At 41.3% G+C, this 23,422-nt stretch overlaps 2 protein-coding genes across 3 annotated transcripts in view; one reads left to right on the top strand and one right to left on the bottom strand.

Moving 5' to 3' along the window:
- The window catches only part of FAM3C (FAM3 metabolism regulating signaling molecule C), a 53,699-nt gene extending 35,016 nt beyond the window's left edge, over positions 1 to 18,683 (bottom strand). The window contains exons 1-3 of one of the 2 annotated variants that reach the window (XM_032304451.1): positions 18,392 to 18,683; positions 5,835 to 5,889; positions 1,729 to 1,833 (exon numbers count right to left, since the gene is read on the bottom strand). In XM_032304451.1, the coding sequence (XP_032160342.1) occupies positions 1,729 to 1,833; positions 5,835 to 5,847 (118 nt within the window). In that variant the 5' untranslated portion in view covers positions 5,848 to 5,889; positions 18,392 to 18,683. Of the gene's footprint in view, positions 1 to 1,728; positions 1,834 to 5,834; positions 5,890 to 17,885; positions 18,061 to 18,391 lie in introns of those variants that run through there. The other variant, XM_032304452.1, reaches the window with a different exon arrangement.
- On the top strand, positions 14,264 to 21,485 carry LOC116568739 (translation initiation factor IF-2-like). The gene is made up of 3 exons (XM_032304410.1): positions 14,264 to 14,307; positions 17,941 to 18,308; positions 21,127 to 21,485. The coding sequence occupies exons 1-3, from the start codon at positions 14,264 to 14,266 to the stop codon at positions 21,150 to 21,152; spliced, it is 438 nt and encodes a 145-aa protein (XP_032160301.1). The 3' UTR covers positions 21,153 to 21,485.
- The last annotated feature ends 1,937 nt before the right edge of the window (positions 21,486 to 23,422 follow it).

Below are 23,422 nucleotides of genomic sequence, written 5' to 3'. Positions count from 1 at the left end.
TTCTGCCTCAAGCTACCACTCCATAATCTTCTTCCCTTACCATCAATCTTTCTTAGCTGACCTGGCCATACACATTGTTTCACCAGTGACCTTGAACAAGTCCTCTATGCCTTCAGGGTTTTTCCGCCCCATTATTCAACTGAACCAGCTGTGCCCTCAAAGGACACCAGACTGGCCTCTTCAGAGCAACAGAAATAGGCAGAAGTCAAATGTCACGGTACTTTGTAATGACTGCTCAATGCTGGATCCTAGAGATAGACAGGGAGATAGATTTTTTTTTTTAAGGGGGCGGATAGAGGGAGAGGAAGAGAGAGAATCTTAAGCAGGTACCATGCCCAGTGTGGAGCCTGACAGGGGGCTGGATCTCACGACCCTGAGATCATGACCTGAGCCAAAATCAAGAGTCAGATGCTTAACCAACTGAGCCACCCAGGCGCCCCCCGGATACATTTTTAAATGGGTGTTGAAAACAGATGGTTCAGGAGGAAAATAGCCAGTACACTGAGAGAAATGGTTCAAAATGGGGAATTCCATAATTGGAGAAGATGAAAACTTACAAAAAAAGATGGACTGAAGGAGGACTGCGGTTTAACTATCTGAGAGCTCGTCAGTATGGAAGAGCACCCCGGGAGACAGGAAGGAGGTCAGTGCACTGATACTACTGGGGAGTATAAAAGACAGAATTCAGTGCAATATAAAAAGTACTTTTAAGTAGTTATTCTAAGAAAAGTCACCTGAAAATGTTTATACAGAAACTGATGATTACACAACAGAATTGTCTACAGCCTTGATACTCAGTATGTTACGTGGGAGTAGAAACCTCAGCATCACCTGGGAGCTTGTTAGAAATACAGACTCTCAGGCCCCATCCCAGACACTGAATCCAAGTCTGCATACCGAAATCCCAGGGAGATTCCTTTGATCTTAAAGCTAGAGGACCACCGGTTCATGGAGTCTTGAAACTAGATGTGAGAAGAAGTGAACGAGGTTTTGGGATCCTTTCCAAATGCTAATTTATGGAAAGCAAAACTCACTATGCCAGAGATCTCAAAGCTGTTCCAAAAGATTTCTGACTCATGGGTCAAAATACTGTTTCTAGGTTTCATATTCTCACTTTTCATGCATAATTTTTTAATATCTTAAACAATGCTTCAACCAAACCTTATTCAAACGTTTCAAAAGTTAATTTCTTTTTCTAACTTAAGAATTTTATTTAAAAACTGAGTTAAAGTAGCTTACAATGGTATGTTTATAATAGAGCATTAAATAAATTGGTAAAGAGAGAAAAATGATGCAGGAGGAAATAAAGGTAAAAAAGCAAGATGGATTTCTAAGGCTGGTATTTAGAATGCATTATCATTACTCCACTTGCGAGGTGACAGCTAGATTTGGTTCCAAGTTTTCTAGCACCCGACTTGAATAGTGCGTGTTATCTTCCAGAATATTCATTTAGAATGCCATGATTAATGTCCTAGGCATGAATGAAATAGACCCCATTAAATCTACTCAGAATGTTGAATATAAGATTCATGCTTTATACCGAATTAATTTTAAGACTTCCTATTGTATATTCTAGAATATTCTAATGGGTCACACTTATTGATATAATTACATTTTCTTTTCTAGACAGACTAAACAGCAGAGTGACTCAAAGCTGATAACTGGTAAACATGTATAGACAACCAATCAAAAGTAAGACTTAAGAAAGGCAGAAAAAATGGAACTTACCAAATAGATTTCCTAAACTTGCATCCATTTTTATTTCAAATACTTGAGAAATAACATAAAATGTCAGTAAAAATACTGCCACAGCTACCACCAACTTCGCAGCACCTAGAAAAGGGCAGAAATAAGTCAGCATGAGCTTGTGAGACCACACAACTTTTATGAATGCATTTTCATAAAAAATTTAAGTTTTTAAAAAAATTTCTTAAAACTAATAAATTTTATCTATTGGATCTTAGTTTTACTGGAGTTATAACACAAACTGTACCAATCATCCATCAGGATCAGGGAGGATTTTCCTGATGAAAGAATTATCAGATTGGCTAGCAGCCCAAACACAGGACTGCTTGACTCATCTGCGTAGTTTTCTCATGAAGAAAACAAAACCACACCACCAACAACAACAAACCAAACCTGCTCTCAAGGGCCGGCTGACTACACCAAAGTTCCATGGCAAATGGAACACCATCACCAGCTACAGTCTTAATCCTTTCCAAATTTAAAGGTAATGCTCTACAGGGGTAACGCAAAAACACTGGACATTGTAGAGCTGCCATGGCAACAACCGTGATGCTAAGGAAGGAACTCTTGAGTGGAATGAAACAGGTTTACTGTCCTATCACCAAAACACCTGCCTCTTAGAGCCGACAGTGCTGCCGGGATGGTGCACAAGAGTACCCAACCTTCTCCTTAGCCTCCCCGAATCCCAGAGGACTTCATCTGGCACCTGTCACCTACGCTTCATAGTGCAATTACATGATACGCTCCATCAAGACACACTCGTAGACTTTCAGACCTTCCCATCTTTAACCATTTCTGAGCGCCCTACAGAGTTAGCACTGCCCACTGCCAGCTAACTGACTGCGTAACAGGAACCGATGACTAGTCTTTTGTTCCCACAGCTAGGCAAATCTAGGAAAGAAAAAAAAGTGTAAGACAGGAAAGGAAATGGAAAATGACAGGGAAGAAACCTCCTCCTCCTTCCCCAAGAATCGCAGAGCATCTCATTAATTATTCAGGAACAATACTAATATTTGCCTGTACCATCTCCATTGCCCTCTCTTACCAAAATTTTACTTTATATTGATCTAGAATAGGTAGGTGGGATCAACAGGCATCTCTCCACTCTTAAGGACACAAAAGTCCAGAGATCAGGCAACTGCACATGATAACAAGTAACTCAGCAGCAGCAGAAGGCCCAGGATCCAGGGATCCTGACAGAGCCCGGTGCTCCATTCTGACACCAAATTACCACATTCCCCTAAAACACTGCCAAAATTCAACTCAGTAGGTAAGGAAGAGTAAAGAAGAACTGTATGTTCATTCTAATTTCTTAACCCGAAACAACTAGGACAACATCCTTCAAGGAGCAGGAAGAGAATGGACTGCTGATGCTCGCCAACGGCCAGCGACACTGAGAAGTGCTGGTTTCACGGAACTCCTTGTTTCTATTTAGAAACGCTCCAAAAACACAGAAATGAGACGGTGGGGAAGAAGCTCACTACTAACCGAATCAACTCCCACACCGCCTGCTTCGATCTTCTCCCCTCCAAAAATCACTTATTTCAAAAGCAACTACAAGTTGCTTACATGTTTAGTGCAGAAGAGAGCAAAATACCAACAGGCTTTGAGCTCTTACCCCCAAGGATCTAGCAGAGTGCCTGGACATAGTCACACTCTCACCAAGTGTTTGCGAAACAGATGAATGGTGAGAGGTGACACATTGCTTCGTGATCACTTATGACCAAAGGCTTGAAGACTGTGTATCACATGAGTCTTCACCACTCATTTCCTAGCAATCACGAGCATGTGCAACCAAAGGTAACTTTTCCCTGTCCCTTACCACAAATACATGAAACTGTTACTGTTTAAGATTAAAATATTAAAATGAATAAAATATCAAGGTTATAATACATCAAAGTTCTAGACTAAATTCAATAACCAAGTGAGACCTGAGCCTACACTAGACAAGTTATATACACAACAGACATCAGATACATGCACATGTACATATATATATCCGCGTATACAACACACACACACACACACACCATTTATTGAGTGCCTTCCATAGAGCTAAATGCTATAAAAGCACAATTGCAGTTACACAGCTTTTCCAGGTATCATTTTTATTTTACAGAAAAGAAATCAAGGCTGAAATTTTTTAGGTCACTCGCCTATGGTCACATAACTAGTTAGTAGCGGAAGGGAGTCTTCAACCAAGACCTACTCACTGACAGCAGACTATCAGAGGAACTAGGAGGCTATAAAAGCTCTAAGGCAGGGAGAAGTTCGAGATGGGAGAAATGTGCTGGTAACAGAATAAACAGATGGTCCCAGAGAGGAGCAGGCAGGTGAAGACTAGCACAGACTAGCACCTCCATACTGGTAGAGTTCTAGAACTTCCGTTACATAGAAGTCTCCTCCAGAGCTAGTCACCATCCAACTCTGGACATAAAGGGGCCTGACCATACCACACCACAGTCCCCCCATTCTTAACTTTCTGTAAGATTCTCTCTTCCTTCTAGCCATGGACTGCACTAATCTGAGTATATCCCTATTTTTCACAAACCAAAAAGCATACTCTTTAGACACTATTGTCTTACTGTAAAAATAAAGGCTATAAGAATATTTCAAAGCAACCAGATTTTCTTAAATTAGAAGAGATTAATCACACTAACGGCAATAAATTAACTGCTAATCTTCTCTCTTTGCTCATCAAAACCAATCCCTTCAAGACCTACACTAGGAACAGTGCCAAACATAAAGTAAGTACTCAGTGAATAATTATTTATCAATTAACCTTGGAATTAATTGCCAGAATTGGAGAAATGAACCAAATGAAAATTTAACTTCAACAAGAATGAATGCAGAATTACATGAGGAAGAAAAAACTTGCTTTGATTATTTCAATCACCATGTTTAATTAATGTACTTTTTAAAAATAATGTGGAGACATGTGATTATCAATATTCAGTCTTGCCGTATTCGAAGATCATTTAAAAAAAAAAAGACACTGTAATACATTTTTTAAACCAAAAACAAGCTTTTAGTTTCTGGGAATATTTTCCTTCAACAACTGAAGAGCTACTCAAAAAAGGATAGTTTTGTAAGTTCATGACCAAAGGGTCCAGATTTCTAAATTTCCACAAGGCCATCTATGAACCCGGGTATCTCTGCTTAATGAGCATGATGTTGGATCACCTGCACCTGACTCTACAAAAGGACGGAAGCACACGGCCTCGTTTGTTCACCCACCCTGACGTTAGAGACTTCTAAGAGATGCTCCCCCCATAGGAAAATAACCTGATTTGCTGGTGAGAAGATGATAATTACAAGAAAGACTATCTCACTTTTGAGAAATCATGTTACCTTCTATGTTGGCAAAACAGGTAGTAGAAATTTCTAGGTAAAGTGTGCCTTTCCTCTGGGGTCTTGGCTGTGCTGAAGGACAGGCAGGGCTGGGAGAACACACACTTTTTCATGATCAAGGCAGGAAGAGGTCATCAGCCTCTCCCATTATTTATGCATCTTTTTATAATGTTTAAAGATCGTTACCTTAATACTATGAACATCAAGCTGTGTTTTGCAATTTCCTCAATCTGCTGCCTAAGGAACAGATGTTCTTACACATAACCTCCCTTGTGCAGACTGAACTCGAACCAGCAAATATTCCCTTAAGTAAACAAACATTTTACTGAATTGTTCATGTACACTAGTTTCTATTTAAGTACATATACAGAAAATATGTAGGCTTTTAAACTTCATGATTTCTTTCTCTCAAAAAGCTAGAATTTAGCAAAATAAAAAATCAGTCTCACTAGGTTATCAAAATTGTTATTTATATGGGCATTTTATTCTATTAGGCAAATAAACTTAATGTGCAAGAACACAAACATTAAAGCCATAACTTAAAAAAATTTTGTGAAGTTTGTCCAATTTGTGATGTATTGACTACATAAAAAAGGAGGTGAAGTAGTGATTTAGTCTGTTATATATATCAGCTTTGTTCTTATTTTAGAAAAAGATTATTTACTCTCTCCATTAGCCATTTAAATAAACAAGTTACGCAAAAAATAAAACTTTTTCTACTGAATTAAATATCTTACCTGCTACCCTCATGTTTCGTTTTTCAGTCTATGGCACTTTTCATTAAACAACCTCCTAAAATCAAAAGAAAAGGCAAACATCATTAGGTCTAGAATGAGCATTCCTGCCTAAGATTGAGTTGGATTTGAAGTATATATAATAAACTAATTAGACAAATGTCATGACATTTCTAAGTTTTCTACCAGTATGGACACAGGGCCTGGCTCCTTCCACTGGGACACAAAGCTCCTGAGAACAGGGTCCGTGTTTTAGACCGTTGTGTCTCCAGCTCCCTAACTTTGGCGAAGAGCTGTGAGAAATCCTGCCATCAAGCATGTGAATGGAAGATAATGCCCCTTATTACTCTCAGTGATTTTGCACTTATAAGGAACTTTTGATACTGAGTCCCAGACTTCCAGTTCGCAGGTGAGGTCCAAAGAGGTGACGCTGCTCGTCCAGGCATGGAACACGTTACTAGAAGAAAGGTCTGCTGGCTCCCCATCTCGGGCTAGCCTCAGTCTACGATGCTACTTCATTTTTCGTACAACAGAATTCAGGGGCACTGTGACAAGGACTTTACAGTAAAGGTTTATTTTAATACCAGGATCCTTTTCCTCTTCATGGTTTCAATTTAAGTTTGTAAAAGAATATATTCAAAAGTACAGGATTACAATTTTAAATATTCTGGTAATTACCATTATTGACAGTGTATGCTACACATCAAATAAAGAAACTATTCTCTAATATTATTCTATGAACAACAAGAAATAGATGCTGGAAAAAAAAAAAAAATCTTTGTCTATGTGTGTTTCCCTCCTAGGAAGTAACTCCAGACAGGTGAAATTTTAAGAAGAAAATGAAAAAGCAAGTGAATGAGTTTGACAGGAAATTCATGCTCAGGTTGAACTAGACAGCGGTCTCTCGCGGCCTCTCTCCGTCTCTCTCGGTCTACTCCACCTACCCGTCAGGAGAGGAATTCAAAAAGAAAGTTTTGATGAATGAATTTGATACCTTTGTTTTAGACTGATTGTATTTGATTCTGATGTTCCAATGTTGATGCCTGATCTAGTAACTGACACAATGTTTTAAATAAGAATAGCAGCGCATCCCTGAAGAGCACAGAAAGGGAGTGAAACACCCAGTTTGTTCATTCACCAGTAAGAGTCAGGCCAGGGTGGGGGTGGTGAGCGCCCAGGGGCCAGTGCTCTTAGGAGAGCTCCCTTCTTCTGCCCGATTTACCCTCAAGAAAATACCAACATTTAAACTAACAGCGAATGCAGCATTATTGATTTCTTTTCCTCTGCTAGTTATCTGAACAGAATATGAAAAGCCAGCGTTATCAACCTATTTAAGCTAACTACTTATCCACAGGCTAGGGAAATACTAAAAGAAAACAACAGATACTAAAGTATCCACAAGTCATCACATAAAAGCAGAAAAGAAAAAAAAAAAAATCCTTGGCTTTTCAAATGAAATCCCTGACTGGTTTCAAATTCTCCTTTGACGTCCAGCAAAATGGAAGACTACGCTCACAGCACACACAGACCGTTCCTCCCAGTTAATATTCCAAAATAACTTCGCTCTTCTCTGAATGTGGCCTAGAAAAGTTTTCTGGAAGCAGGATAAGCAGTTGGCCAGAAGCATGCTGTTCTTTTTCACTCTTTCCATCCCTGCTAAGGAGGCCACACCCTGTACCCTGTACCTCACCAGCCCGAGGGCCTCACCAGCCCGCGCCCTAACCACACTGTCCTACCACACTGTCCCGCTAGCCGGCTTCTACACTGATACTGACAGGACCACGAAAAGCAACTATAAATGTCTAGAGGAATTCATGCTTTACACTAATTTCTGAGAGAACATTTCGTAAAATCTCATAAAATCTCAGCCATAACACATTTTTAATTCATTTGCTTATGACAAATTCTTGATGCAAGAGTGCAGATCAGCCAGCATAAGGGAAAAGTACTGGATATATCTGAGAGCAAATCAAGGAACATGTTCACAGCACGCTAATTCCAAGTCATTCCTAACTTCTCTTCTTAGGATGATATTTAAAAACAAAGAAAATCATTACATATAATCATCTCAAGGAGAAAAAGAAGGAATTTAGTGGAATATACTTGGCATAAACCTCAGGCTGAACCTCCAATGATCAAGCAGGGATAAAACAGCTTCACAGAAAATTAACACAACAGCAAAGGGGTAAAAAGTCCTTCGAAAGAAATTCACAGCTCTTTAATCCATAAGCAACAGGTGAAAGAATTTATAGGTTTTCTGATACACTCATTAAAAATCAGAGCTATTGGGGCACTGGGTGGCTTAGCAGGTTAAAGCCTCTGCCTTCAGGTCAAGTCATGATCCCAGAGTCCTGGGATCCAGCCCCGCATCACAATGGGCTCTCTGCTCAGAGGGGAGCCTGTTTCCCCCACTCCCTCTCTCTGCCTGCCTCTCTGCCTACTTGTGATCTCTGTCTGTCAAATAAATAAAATAAAACCTTTAAAAAAAAAAAATTAGAGCTATTTTCCAAACCAGAATACTGGTGGCAGGCAGAGCACTTGCAGGATACACTAAAAAAGGAACAAAACCCCAAAAACCTTTGATAGTACCTTTACTGCCCAAGAGTGTAGCATCAGTCAAAACAAATTACAGTGTTATCAGGTGGCTAATGTGTAGAAGTGCACAATCACCTGGAAGTCCACTGCAAGGATGGGCCGCCACGGTGCCCCCGGCCAACAGAATAGTAAGTCTGCGACCCAGACTACAGAACAAGTCCCACATTAGGATCTCAGACCGACATCCTGAATTTCTTTGAATTCCTTGTCATTTAAACATTTCCTTTAACCCAACGACCGACTTTGCTCTAATCTGGTCAAGTTTTATTAAAATGAGGCCTGCATCAACAGGCCTCAGCCTAGAATCAATCAATTTGAGATCAACAGATAAACACACAAGCCAAGTGATACTTTCATTCTCTCCTTGAGAAGCAGACTTGAATTACAACAGGTGAATGACAAGACCATTTTATATCAATAAATTAAGCCATAATAGCAATTATTTACCAGAAGGGGAAGGTCTTGCCAATTAAAATAAACTAGGTAACAATGCATTCGGCAGTGTTTTTCGTACGCATGCTTATTTTATGTAATCTTTCCAGCAGCCCCCTAGGTGTAGTGTGTTTCGATGGCATTACAGATGAGGTCAAGGGATTGGTCTCAAGTCACATGAAGGCTGAGTAAGAAGCTGATACCACAAACACGCTTCTCGCACCTCAGCAGCTCGCTGACATGTTGTAATAGAAGCAACTTGCTGTCAAAACTCCACGCCTATCAATGTGGCTTTTGCAAACTGCTCTGGGAATTGCCAACCTGGGCTGCCAACTAGCCACTCCAGAGATGCAACATTCGTCAGAATGATTAAGCACATGTGTGAGAACACCCCTTGAAGACAGAAAGAAGAAAATGAAGCAGACAGAAACACCCACTGATGTCGTACTAACAAACGACAATCAACTAAACTGGAAGAAAGTACTGTAAGTCATTCTCCACAAACACAAAGAAACTATCTCTTAATCCAACCCAACTTTAACTTGGTTCTGGTCAAATGGCAATGTCACAGGCACCAATGAGGGAAGTTCAGAGGACTGTTAACTCTCTCGCAAACTAGAGCTTTTCAAGAGGACAGAGAAAAACAAAGGTCAGGGCAAGCAGATAGACAGAAGTACATTTAGGCCCTGGGATGGCTAATTGTTTGTGTCAACTTGACTGGGCCACGGAACACCCAGATATCTGCTCAACGTTATTGTGCGATTGTCTGTGAGGATGTTTCTGGCTGAGCCTGATACCTGAGTAAAGCAGTTCGCTCTCCCCAGTACAAATGGGCCTCATCCAATTGGCTGCCTGAACACAACCCAAAAATCTGAGTGTGGGGAATTTGCTCTCTCTGCTCACAGCCTGCTACCCGGAACATCATCTTCAGCGGCCTTTGACTTACACACCAAAACGTACACACCAGCTCTCCCAGTTCTCTGGATAGAAGAACGTCATTGGCTCCCCCAGCTGCCGGGGACTTCTCAGCCTCCACAACCCAACTGAGGCAGTGAATTCCTTATGATTATCCATCAATCTCAGATACCGTATCTCCTCTCAGTGCAGTATCTCTAGAGAACCCAGACCGACCACAGGCTTGCTCTAAATCACACCACAGGAGATTACATTTTCAGTCCTAGAGCAGTTAAAGAGGGAAATGAGCAAACCCTGAAAACAAAAGTACGCTACTTGGCGGGGGGGGGGGGGGGGGATTCTCATGTAGTTTACAAAGAGAAGTATGGCGTTAAAAATAATTTGCAAAAAAAATGTCTCCATTTATGCAAACAAAACAGAGCAAATGTTGGCAAACTTTTTCTGTAAAAGGGCCGGGCGGTAAATGTTTTAGATTTTGGGCCCCATACACACGGTTCTGCAGTTGTAGCTGCAAAGCAGCCACAGACATATGGAACCAAATGGGCCCACTGTGTTACAATAAAACTTTATAAATACTGAAATTGGAATTTCGTAAAGTTTTTAAGTTACCAAATAATACTTTTCTTTTGACTTTTTTCCCCAATCACTTAAAAACTTAAAAACCTATCTTGGCTCATGAGCCACAGTGACCCATGGGTGGTAATCGGACAACCTGAGACCGAGAAATCAAAAATAAAATTTAAACTAAAAACAAAGTTTTAAAATAGGCCTTGCACTACTATTCCAACATTTCTGGCAGGTTTATTTGCAGGACACAAGTGTCACAAGGCTTCTATTCGTCCTCTTGGAAGTGCTACTAGAGCTGCAGGACAGACTGAACCAGCCTAAATTTTGTGATCTGGACGCATCCGCCATACATTTTCACACTCACGCTGCTCTCCAGGGGAAGAAGCATAAACTCTATGAGGAACACAGTGGAGCTTCTTCAAAGGGAAGGAAAAAAATCCTTCCCTTCTTATATATGAAGCAATCCATCCACAACAAAGACAGGTAGAATCTAGACTCTGGAATGTTTTCCAAAGCAATCCCAGCAGGAATAAATAAAGAAATGGATAAAAGTGAATGTCATTACAACCCATTTCATTAACTGTAAAATTAATGTTGGTGAGGAGAATGGACACTGCTCTCTTCTTTACATAGGTATTTAAAAGGGATTATTTTTGTGATAGGCTTAAAGGGGGGGTTATATGTATCAGATGTCTGATCAACTTTTAAAACTGCAAATATTAAGCTCTCAAAAATCATTACTTTAAAAAAACAAGAGCAAACTATCACTCCAGTAGCTGCAGACTCTCATCAAGTCCCCTGTCTCACCACAGACTCTCCCTTGTCAGGCTGGAAACATTTTTGAAATAACAGAATGAAGAGAGGGGAGAAGACTGCATTCATTTGAAAGAACCAGGACATGTAAAAACGGATTATGATATCTGAGCTGCTCTCATTGTTATAAATATTATGAATTCAATAGAATTTGGTGTTATTAACACTAAATAGTTAATTTTTTAAAAATCCAGTTACTAAGTTAAGAGAGTATTTCAGTACTAGTAGGCCTCTCTTGATTCTCAACCCTAGAAAATGCAGCCAATTAAAAGAATCTTCCACTTTAACATCCACACGTTACACACCTTTTAAACACTGGGTAGGTATAACCTGGTAATAAAGAAATTTTTTTCCTTTTGCTTTGAGAGAGAGGTACATGCAAGCAGGAGTAGGGGAGAGGGGCAGAGGCAGGGAGAGAGAATCTTAAGCAGGCTCCAAGCTCAGAGCAGAGTCCACCACGGGGCTCGATCTCACAACCCTGAGATCATGACCTGAGCAGCAATCAAGAGTTGGACACTTAACCGACTTGGCTAGCCAGGTGCCTCTCAAGGAAAAAAGTTTTAAGTGACTACCCAACACATAGAAAAGTATCCCAGGTTTTTAAAGCACCAAACTAACCTTCCTTCAACTGGAAGAAAAAAGGAGCAAAAAATCAACATACCTTTTTCTTTGGAAATGGGAAGAGAAGATCTGCATGGATTCTATAATGTCAAGAACAACCACATTTTCAGACGATCAGAGGATTCAGAGGAAAAACATGAATGCAACTACTCCTTCTGCAAAGGGGCTTTCAAAAACGTACAGCAACAGACCAGAAACTGAAATAATGGCTCAATAGAACCAATAAAAAAAGTCTTCTGGAATGGAATTTTAATTTCCTACTGAAAACTTTGCGAAGAGAGGGATATAATCTATGCCTAGATTTCTTACGTTATTTCAACTACCATCAACTGGCTTTTCTTATTTTGTAATGCAGCATATTCAAATTACACTAAAAGAGGATTAGTATCTAATTATGGCTAAGAAACAAACAATTAAAAGTGTACTATGAAAAAGCACAAATGAGCCAGTTCTAACTCCCCTTTAGAATGCTAACCAGAGCCTAATATGAAGCGTACTGGGATTGTTCTGGGTGAATTCTGCTTTCCTCCACAGTCCACCGTAAGCAACTGTACCTTGTTTTTATTTGGTTCTCCTGGCAGGGAGTAGAGAGAGCAACCCTCTGAAAACTTCTACGTGATCTACAGCAGCTAGATAAGATGCCTTTCTTCTAAGAATGGAATATGACAAAGTATAAATATCAACCTGTCTCTCCACTTACTAAAACGAAAGGGTGGGGTACCTGGCCGGCTCAGTGGGTTAAGCCTCTGCCTTCGGCTCAGGTCATGATCTCAGGGTCCTGGGATCGAGTCCTGCATTGGGCTCTCTGCTCAGCAGGGAGTCTGCTCCCTACTCTCTCTCTCTGCCTGCCTCTCTATTTGTGATCTCTCTCTCTCTCTGTGTCAAATAAATAAAATCTTAAAAAAAAAAAAAAAAAGTGAAAGGTCCCTGTGAAGTAAAATCAGGCAGGTGCCTCTCCTAGACTAACTTCACCCCAAAGATAGAGGGAGAAGCAACCATACTTGGCAGACCACCCACGCTAATTCCCAAGAGCAGACATATTTCAACATGATTCATCCCAACTTTAAGAACTCCCTAGTACAACTCCATCAACCAAGGTGAATTAGCTAGACACCTAAAGTTCTTACCTCTTCAGAACTCTGAGGTATCAGATTTCAGAAATATTTCAGTTGTTCAACAAGCTTTTAGAGCAGGTTTTCTGTGAATACTTCGGGTGATTAAAAACTGAATGGACACGTGTTCTGCTTCCCCTCCCAAATCTAACAGGGCTAACCAACTTTTTCCTGACAAAAATATTTCCTTTTCGAAGATGATACCATTGAAGGAAGCATGGCGTGGGGCTGTTCTTCGCTGAATTCTCATTAGCGGAGAAAGAGTTGTTCGAACCCACAGGCGCTGTCACTCAGTACCTCAAACGCCACAAAGGCACTTCTTGAGCTGGCAGCCAGGGTCCAGGTTTTCTCAGAGAAAAAGTGCTGTTTACTCTGATTATTACCATGATACCCTGTAACCACTGAGGACAGGACAGTGGATGGCTGGTCTACACGGATATTACCAGCTGCCGGCATTAATGAGGGGCAGGGCCTCTAACAGAAAAAGGCTAATAAGAAAGAAATCAAACAATTAAGCCACCCATGATGTCAACGTGACATTACGTTAATATCTCAGTGATTTATAATTACAAAATGGAAATCACTGATGTACCAAAAAAACAGAAATAAGACTTCTGTCTGAACTGAACTACCAACATATAAATGGACTGGAAATGGATAGGGGGAAAATGATACGGGGCCATACTGGAGTGCATTACACCCTTCCAACCAGCTAGCCTGCCTTTTAAAACAAGTCATCAGTATAATCTTCATTACAGATAAATGCCAGGTAAGGACACCTTACATTAAATTGTATTGTAAACAAATACTTTACATGGTAAAAGATCTGAAGAAATGCTACACTGTAATTCTTGTATCTCATGGCTTCTATGACTCATACCTATCATTTTACTTTAACAGGGGCCTGTGGTTCCTGGGGCACCTGAGATGATTTTATTGATTCCGAGGTACACACTACTTCCCTCATTATAACATGTCTTAAACTGGGATGAGGTTTACAACCACATTTTCCCCCACAGTAGTATATAAAATAATGGTGTACCTTACAAATATCTTGGGCTCAATGAAACAGCATATCTGCTTCTTTGAAGCCCTAACTACAATGTAACTCACAGCATGGACGCCACCATTATTGGTGGGCTTTTTAAAATGCAAATTCCTGAGCCCAGAATCCCTAGGAGGATTAAAACTCCCGCATGTTAATGAGCTCCCCAGGTGGTTCTCACTCTCACTTGGATCTGAGAACTTCAGATCTATAGTACAGCAACCCAAACACACAGAGAAGTCTGGAGATGGGAGCAGGGGGTGAGGCAGATCTAGGCCACAAAAGCCCAAAGGTAAAACTCATAAAACAAGAATTTCATTCTTCCCTTAACAATGAATGGAAATCAGCCTGACTCTGGGCCAGGTCTCCTGTTGGGGTGAGGAGGGAAAGGCGGGCAGTGAATATATCTGGAGATAATGTACTGAGGAATAGAGCAAAGAGAACTCTCGTTTGCAATGGTTACAACAGTATTAGATTCAAAATTACCCAAATGTTTTCTTGCACTTTCTCCTCACCTACCAAAGCAGAATTTCCTTAAAAAGCTATAATCCAATGGAAAAAATTAAACAGTGATCAGATTTCTGTAACTGAGAGCACCAACATGCCAAAAACAGAAAACAAAATGACATTTAGTTCTGCCAGCTCCCTCAGAGTTCTACAACTGTGGATTCAACAGCTGTAATGTAAACCACTTAATCCTACACCTTCCATCCTGGAAAAGAAAGATGGACAGACGGAAACAGGTATCACTGAAAACAATGGCAGAAATAAAAACAAAATACATTTTAACTGTAAGAAGTTCCACATATGTAGGGTAAAGAAGTGTCCAGGTCACAAACTGCAACAACAAAAAAGATTAGAGAAAGGCAGGGATTTCCACACAGTATAACTATCTTCATCTCCTAAAACTATTTTACATTGTATCGGATGAGAAGTCACAAGTTCCTATTCTGAATGAATGTTTAAGAATTCCCCCACAGAGCTGCTGCACTGATGGTCTTTTTTTTTTTTTTTAAGATTTTATTTATTTATTTGACAGATCACAAGTAGGCAGAGAGGCAGGCAGAGAGAGGGGGGAAGCAGGCTCCCTGCCAAGCGAGAGCCCGATGTGGGGCTCCATCCCAGGACTCTGGGATCATGACCTGAGCCAAAGGCAGAGGCTTAACCCACTGAGCCACCGAGGCGCCCCTAAGACTGTCTTTAAATAGTCTGCGAATTTAACTGACCCAGAGCAGACATAGTGCTGTCGGTCAAACCTTCCACGTGAAGAAATGGAGGAGCAGGGCCTTTCTGTCTGTCCTGGATGGTGCACCATTTCTACCACAAAAGCTGAATGACAGCAGCCATTTGCAAAGAAGAGGTAGTAAGAAGGTTCTGGCATAAAAGTTCCTGAAACAAAGAAGTCCATCTTTGCTGATCCTTCAAAACACACTGAATGATCACTTAGTTGTAGATACTGAATGGTATCGATAATGTGCCTGATACCATACTGTGCTTTAAGTTGTGTAAAACTGATGATGAAAATCAATTCAGGAACTGACTCCCTGCTACAGATGTCCACCTAACTTTTTTTCCACAGCACACAAAAACTCACCAGGGGCCATCAATGGATGAATGGATGAACAAAATGTGGACTGCATCTATATGTGGAATATCATTTAATTGTAACGTGAATGAAGTACTCTTCCTTGCTGTCCTATGGATATCATGCTAAGTCAAAGAACCTAGACCTAAGAGAGCACACCTTTAGGCCTCCATTTATATGAAATATCCAGGACAGGTAAATCCACAGGGACAGAAAGCAGACTAGTGGTTACCGGGGGCTCAAGGGAAGGGGGAATGGAGAGTAACTGTTTAATGGCTATGAGGTCTCCTTCCACAACGATGAAAGTGTTTTAGAGCTAAACACAGGTGATGCCAGCCCACCACTGTGAATGTACTAAATGCCACTGAATTATACACCTTCACATGATAAATTTTATGTTAAATGAATTTCCTAAAGAAGGAAATCAGGAAAAAACAAAAACAAAAAAACCTGACCAGAGTAAGACTAGAAAAATCAAAAAGGGTAGATGAAAAAATTAATTGGATTAGAAATCAGGGAAATATAAGTCATCTTAGAATAGCTTCAATCAAACAGAGGAGGCCAATGAAAAAGAGAATGAAAGAATACCAGTGGGTATGCAGTGGAAACTTAGAAGAACTGGAATATTTAATTTCCTCTTCTGAGAGAAAGTCAGCTGACTGTATTTTAGAAGAAGAATAAAAGTCACGAAACCTCTTAAAGTTTAAATATCTTGGGAATCTTGCTCAATCTCCCCAAATTAAGAAAATAAGGCTCTGTGTGGAATTAAATAATTTGGTCAATGCCATTTACGAAGCAGCTAAATGCAGAACTATTGCTTAAAATCCAGATGTGTGATAGAAGGACAGGAATCTTTCCGGACTAAGTACAAAACAAATGTCTGCTACTGAACTAAGTTCTGAACTAGCTGGATCTTTATGAGACCTAGGGCCAAAATTTGTTGATTCCTGGGTCTTGCACCTTTCAGCTTTAAGAAATGGGTATAAAAATGAAGAAAAAAAAAAGAGAGAGTGAGAAAGACTCACTGTCTCACAGAAAATAGCTTTATGAAGGCCCAGCCTTATTCATAGTATCCATGATACCTATAATAACTGGCACATAGGAGGTACTTCAATATTTTTTAATGAATTTTTGAACACTAACACTCACCATTTAAGATTTAAAATAGATGGTCAAAAAAAAAAAAAGACTCTGATAATCCAAAACTTTTTGCCATTCAACAATCTCTTGCCTCTCTCTCAAATTACCTTTCCTTGTTAATGTATCTTCATCAACTATTAAATATTAATTATCAACACTTAAGGTAGCAATACAAATTTTGTAATTGTAACAAAATAACAAAATATCTTGAAAGCCTCTTTAACCCAGTGGCCTCAGTCTTATTTTGATTCCCTTTTGAAACACAAGTGCGCTCCCAACCATGGGGATTTTGGAGGAATGTGGCCTGTGGCCTTTTTAAAAAGCCTTATTTGTGTTCGGCTTTAATAGATCCCAGGTTGAGAATCACTGCATTGGACTCTACATTTCTCACTATCAAGAAATGATAATCTTTAGCGAGCTGAGAACACACTACATAGAATTTGTGAAAGAAAGCTTCTAACACCTGTATAAAGGGGGGCGGGGTGGTGGTAAGTTCGGTAAACAGCTAGAGAACTCAAGAGACTGGGGGCCTTTTGAAAGAGATACAATTAATGATATGACCTGAACTGATGCCAACAGCATAAGCTATTAACTTTATTTTCTAAGCGAAACGGAGATCTCTTTGTACTACATGATGCACTGTAAAAATATTAGCAACGTTTTAAAAAACTTGGTAAAAACAGTATACCCCTAAACCTGCAAGGCAGTCAAGGGTCCAAGGGGTCTGGCATCTTCTGTCACCATCAACCTTTACTTTACCTCTAGAGTTCACATTTTCATGTGTAAAAATAAGAAAGAGAAAAGAACTCTGGCTGGTGAGAATAAATGTGCATATGAAAGCATATAGCACAGTGCCCAGTAAGCAATATAATACTACCTAGTATCGTATCTTGTATCCATATATTTGACTTAAGAAAATAAAAACAAAAGGTTCCGTCGATTAGACAGCAGCTCTGTATTTTATGACACTTAAAAAGAGTGGGATCGGGGGAGAAGATGAAGAAATACAGCTCAACCTCAAATCATCAATGTGTCATTTATATTATTTAGATCTAGGGTCCCTAACCGTGGTACAGAGTAGAGAATTTTGAGGACAGTAGCAAAAAAAAAAAAAAAAAAAAAAAAAAAAAAAGAAGAAGAAATGGGGAAGAAAAAGAAAGAAGGAACAGTACATACATCAATGACAGCGAATATCCATGAGCTGGATGAATTTTAAAAATGAGAAGTACCTCCAGTTTAGGAGACGCTGAAACTTTACAAGTGAGCCAAGACGGCCCTCCACAGAGGACCACTGCAGCACCCAGTTCGCCGCCGCCTCCGTAGAGCCCTGGGCCCGGGTTTCCGACGGCGAGCCGGGGCCCCCCCGCAGGGCGCGAACCCAGGTGCAGCCCGGCCGGGGCGCCCAGCGGAGCGCCAGGTGCAGGCGCCGCCCCGCCCTCCGCGGACCCGGGCAGGGAGACTGCGAGCTGGGGATGCACCGGCGGGGCGGCGGCCCGAACCCCGGCCAACCGCACTCCGGGGGCCCCGGTCCTACCTGCGCCCGCTCCCCCCACCCCGCCCCCGCCGCGGGATGCGCCACGACGACCCGGGCGCGCGCTCCGGGGCCCGCCCCCAGCCGGCGGCGGCCGCGCGAGCGGAGGATGAAGGTGACGGTGGGTCCCCGACTCCCCCCCAGACGCCCACCATCCCTCCCCGCCCTCCGCCGCGGCTCCCTCCGCCTCCCCGTCCGTCTCACCGGCCTCGCGCCTGCCTTCCGGCCTCTGAGCGGTCAGTCCTGCCGGAGGCCGACGGGACCCGCCGCCGCCGCCTCCCGCGCCCTCCTCCGCTTTCTCCCGGGCTCCTCCGGCTTCCCCTCACCCCCGCGAGTGGCCTGGAGGAAGCCAGCTCGCCGCTGGGCCTCCTCCCCGCTTCCCCGCCGCGACCAATGGGCCCCCGCCGCCGGGAAGCCGCGCCCGCCCCCTGGCGGTGGAGGACCGAGCAGGCGCCCGGCCGGCGGCGGGAAGGGCCGGAGAGCGACGGGAGGGGTCGGCCCGCCAGCCCCCGCCCGGCGCTGAGCTGTCCGCACTTGCCACGTGGGTGCAGCCGAGGCGGCGGTTGGCGGCGGCTAACGCCCGGGAGTGGGGAAGAGGCGTCACGCCCCCCTTCCCCTTGTTCGTATACTTTCATAATCCTGACCTTAAAGGCAGAGATTTAAAATAACCGGTCCCATTCTAGAGATTCAGTGACTCCATGGTCTTAATCAACCTAGAATCTCGGGCAATTACCCTTTGACTCCTCAAAGGAGTCAAAGTTTTACAACAGCTAACCTGTTGCAAAACGCTACTGGCCTGGAGCACTAGATCGCTGGTAACATTTGGCTCAGGGAAAAAAAAAGCAGTGCGTGTATTTGCACGTCATTTTTGTTTAAATTACTTAGCAACACAGCAGTTAGAAATGCTCTTCTCCTCTACACACATTTTTTCCCCTACAGTTGTGTTGATAACTGGGAAGTCAATTCAAATCCCACTTTATGAGAGCTGATCCCACAACACAAAATTGTTTCATAGCTCATATCCACATCCCAGAACAATTAGTAACTATTAAATGTTACTAAGTAGAATGTCAGGACAATACACGGTTGTAGAAATTAAATTGCATTAAAGAATAATAGTTTACCATAGTTAAGTGTTCTACCAAGCCTCAGCTTTTCTCCAAAAATAAAAAACACAGAACCTAAATAATAGCTGTGAATTCTGCAGTTGGTATTCCATCATAGGGGAGGGAGGCAAGAAAGGCATTCTGAGAGCCTTCTTTGTGCCAAGTACTTTGCTGGATGTTTGCCAGCCTTTGGGTATGTGTTCTCATTTAATGCTCACAACTCAGTCGAAATAGATATTATTTGCTTATTACTTTGAACAAATCAAAAAATCAAGACTCCAAAACTGAGTTTAAAATAACTTGCTCAAAAATACAATGTAGTAAGTTGTGAAATTGGAATTCCAGCCTAGGTCCATCTACCTCCAAACAAATGAGGCACTTTGTCTCTTTTCTTTTTAAAAATTTTATATATTTGAGAGAGAGAGGGGCAGAAGAAGAGGGAGAGAGAATCCTCAACAGACTCCCAGCTGAGTAGGAAAGCTAGAAGGGGGTTCCGTTCCAGGAGCCTGAGATTACGACCTGAGCTGACATCAAGCTCAGATGCTTAACCAACTGAGCCACCCAGGTGCCCTGAGACACTTTGTTTCTTAGGGTACCTAAAAATCACAACATTTACTGTGCATGTATTTCCCCTAGTTCCCCCTATCCCACTGGAAGAATTTATGAAGCCTCTCAAATAGGGTGGTCAGGCCACGTTTATGAAATGACTTTCTGACCCATAGCTGAATGGGCCTGTATAGAAATGACATATGCCATTGTCTTATAGCACCACACTTAAAACGACTCGTGATCTGAGAATGTATTTAATATGCTCTGTGTCAATGGCCATAAAATATAGGTTAAAACCCATCAATAGGTAATGAAATTAATAATAGTGGGGCACGACCAACATTTTGCTGTTTTCAAATCACTTAAATAGGGCAAAAGCTTCAGAGTTTGTAGTACGACGTGGGAGGGTTAAATATTATTTCATGAAATATTTGTACAGTATTAAGTGTGGGTAAGTGTCTGGATTACAGTGTCCTGCGTTACAGTGTAAATTCTATTTCTTCGTAGGACTGCAATGTTTGAAAGTTGATAAGTGCTTCCTTTAGAATACGTGTTAGGCAACCAGTTGTTTCACCTACCTTTTTACTTGATAGGGAGTGTGGGAGGCAGAGAAATTCATCAAGATTAATGATTAAGTTTAATGAGACAATAGAGAACTTTGCAGCTCCAGGAGGTTTAATCCAAACAGGTATTGCAATGTTACATGATAATAAGCATTAATAATTTATATTTTTACAGCAAATATTGATTCTATATTTACTGCGTTCCAGGCTCCTTGTGAAGTCATTTAGCTATATTAACTCATTTAATCCTCACAACAATCTATATAATACAGAGGAGAAAATGTGAGAGGGAAAGGGAAAATGGCCTGAGATCCTATTGCTAATACCTGGAAGAGCCAAGATTCAAACCCACATGCTCAACCTCAAAGCCCATCCTGCCTTTTGTGTACTCGAAAAGAGAGGTTCATTTTTTTCTCTTTGATGATTGCAGAGATTTATATAAAACTCTAACATACTATACTATTTGCCATATAAGGATTACATAATATTGTTAAAGATAAACCTTGATGAAAAACCTCAGAACTTTAATTGGACCCATTCTCCAGCAGAATATTCCATTTTGCATCAGTTTCCTATATCTGCACTAGTAGATTGCCTGCAAGTATGGTTACCAACAATTCCTCTGGTCCGTGCGAATTCATGTCACTTACCATCAAGGGGTAGGGTCTGTATTCCCTGCTCTTGAACCTAGGCTGGCCCTGTGACTTTTTTTGATCCACAGAATACCTTGGAAGTGATGCTGGGTGACTTCTGAGCCTTGAAGCTTCCATTTTCACTGCCTTGGGAGCCAATCAACATATAAAGAAACTCTGGCTGCAGGAGGAGGAGAAACTACACAGAATGGAACCGAGACCTAGTTGGGCTCAAAACATCCCAGACACCCTACCTGAGGTCCAAGGTGTGTGAGTGCAGTGACCTTACACGTTCCAGCCCCAGCTAAGCTCCTAGCGGAATGTACCACATGAGTGACCGCAGACCGTACCACTTGAGAACCTCCTAGTTAAGACCAGCCAGCCCCCAGTGGGTTAAGCCGCTGCCTTGGGCTTGGGTCATGATCTCAGGGTCCTGGGATCGAGGCCTGCATCGGGCTCTCTGCTCAGCAGGGAGCCTGCTTCCCTCTCTCTCTCTCTGCCTGCCTCTCTGTCTACTTGTGATCTCTCTCTGTCAAATAAATAAATAAAATCTTAAAAAAAAAAAAAAATAAGGGGAGCTGGAAAGTCTTCCCACTTCACTTTCCAGCATTAAAAAAAAAAAAAAAAGACCAGCCAGCCCCACAGAATCCTGAGAAATAACTGTTTGCTGTCTTTGTAAGTTGCTAAATGTTGTGGTAGTTTTTTTGCACAGAAATAGATAGCTGAAACATGGAAAGAAAAGTTTGTTTAAAAAAAAAAAAAAAAAAGCTAACCAGCTTTGGAGTAGGTTTACTTTAAAATATTAAAGCATGTTTATATTGGACCATAAGGTCAATCCTATAAAGATATGGCCGGAAACTTGCCTCACTTTTTGAAAATAGCAGGGGGGGGAGGGGGCAGGGAAGCACAGTTAGAATAATAAAAACAAAAGTAAAAGTGTCAAATCTGATACTTTCACTGGGTAAAATACCACCCCCAGGTGCAATTTAAAAACTATTGTTCAGAATGTTCTCGGTAATGGGTGTCTGGAACTCTCAAATGTCATCCAGTCTTTTGGTCTAAGTCTCAGGACACTAACCTTACTCCTCTCATCCCACCAGCTCCTTTCCTGCCAAGCCAAATCTGTCATCAGTTGAACCAAGCTGAGTCCTAAGTATCTATGTAGACTCCAAATTTCCCAAATTCTCTTTTTCACAGCCTGTGTTGGCCCAGTAAGCTGGCTGGACCTTGGCTAAATGCCTCACCATAAATTCCCTTCCTTTTTCCTCTCACCCTGTGTTTCTAAGAATAGGCTGCATCCCCAGTCCATGTTCCCAGGGCTATCCCCACTCTTACTGTCTTTTATGTTGGGGCCCTAACATTCTTTTACTTTGCCGAAGTTGTTATGCAGAGTATAATGGATCGCCAAAGAAAGACCTGGTGATGACTCGGTGATACCTGAGCTCAGACTCAGTTATGCAGTAAAGGCTTTCCTCTGAGTATCCTTGAGACTACCATATAATCATTTTTGTATCTACACAGTAGATTGCACAAGGATATTGTGTGCAAGAGTGAAAGAGAAAGTGAAAGGGTGAAAGAGAAGTCTAAAGGTTATGGAAGGACCAGGTCTTTGGAGGAAAAAATGTCTTCCTTATTCCCTCAGTGCTAGGAGCTCCAAATCAGCTTTGGAACCAGTTAGGGGTTCTCAGCGTAGGGGTCACATTGACCCATTTTAACATGCTCTTTTTTGGTTCAGCTAAAACATAACTATATTTGTTAATACTATTTTTTCAATTTTCTAGAAATCTGTAAGGGCAAAAGAGTAAAGCTTAAAAAAGCTGGAACATCCACAGATTTCACAGCACATTTGATACTTTTACCATTTTAACACTCGTTTTTTTTTACCATTTTAATCATTTTAAATACACCTTCCAGTGGTATTAAGTGCATTTATGTTGTTGCGTGACTAACACTACCATCCACCTCCAGAACTCTTTTCATCTTAAAAACGGAAGAGTACACTGGCCCAAGTCCATGGTCCCTCCAGTCCATGACATCTACCACCCTACTTTCTGACTTTAGATACCTCATATGAGCAAAATATTATAGTTTAAAAGCTAGAACACTCACAGATTTCATGACATTATATTTGAAACGTAAGCAACATGGTCTATACAAAATAAGAGGGTTTTTAAATTATAAAACCTATGTAATATACAATGAAATCATATTATTACATATGTATCTGCATAAAGAAATACTCTAGTTTTTCATCTATTACTACTTTTCTACCAACATACAAGAAAATTCTAAGTATTATAAAAATTTGGATTTTTAAAATATCTTTTTGGGGTGCCTGGGTGGCTCAGTGGGTTAAGGCTCTACCTTCAGCTCAGGTCACGATCT

Source organism: Mustela erminea, chromosome 11 (genome assembly GCF_009829155.1).
Source record: "Mustela erminea isolate mMusErm1 chromosome 11, mMusErm1.Pri, whole genome shotgun sequence".
NCBI lineage: Eukaryota > Metazoa > Chordata > Mammalia > Carnivora > Mustelidae > Mustela > Mustela erminea.
The sequence above is the reverse complement of the archived record's forward strand: the minus strand, read 5'-3'. Positions and strand labels throughout refer to the sequence as shown.

Coding starts and splice junctions, on each gene's coding strand:
- LOC116568739 (XM_032304410.1), top strand. CDS start 14,264: ATGAATGGAAATCAGCCTGACTCTGGGCCAGGTCTCCTGTTGGG. Junction 14,308..17,940: donor GGGCCAGGTCTCCTGTTGGG/GTGAGGAGGGAA, acceptor GGCCCTCCACAG/AGGACCACTGCAGCACCCAG. Junction 18,309..21,126: donor AGCGGAGGATGAAGGTGACG/GTGGGTCCCCGA, acceptor TTTGATCCACAG/AATACCTTGGAAGTGATGCT.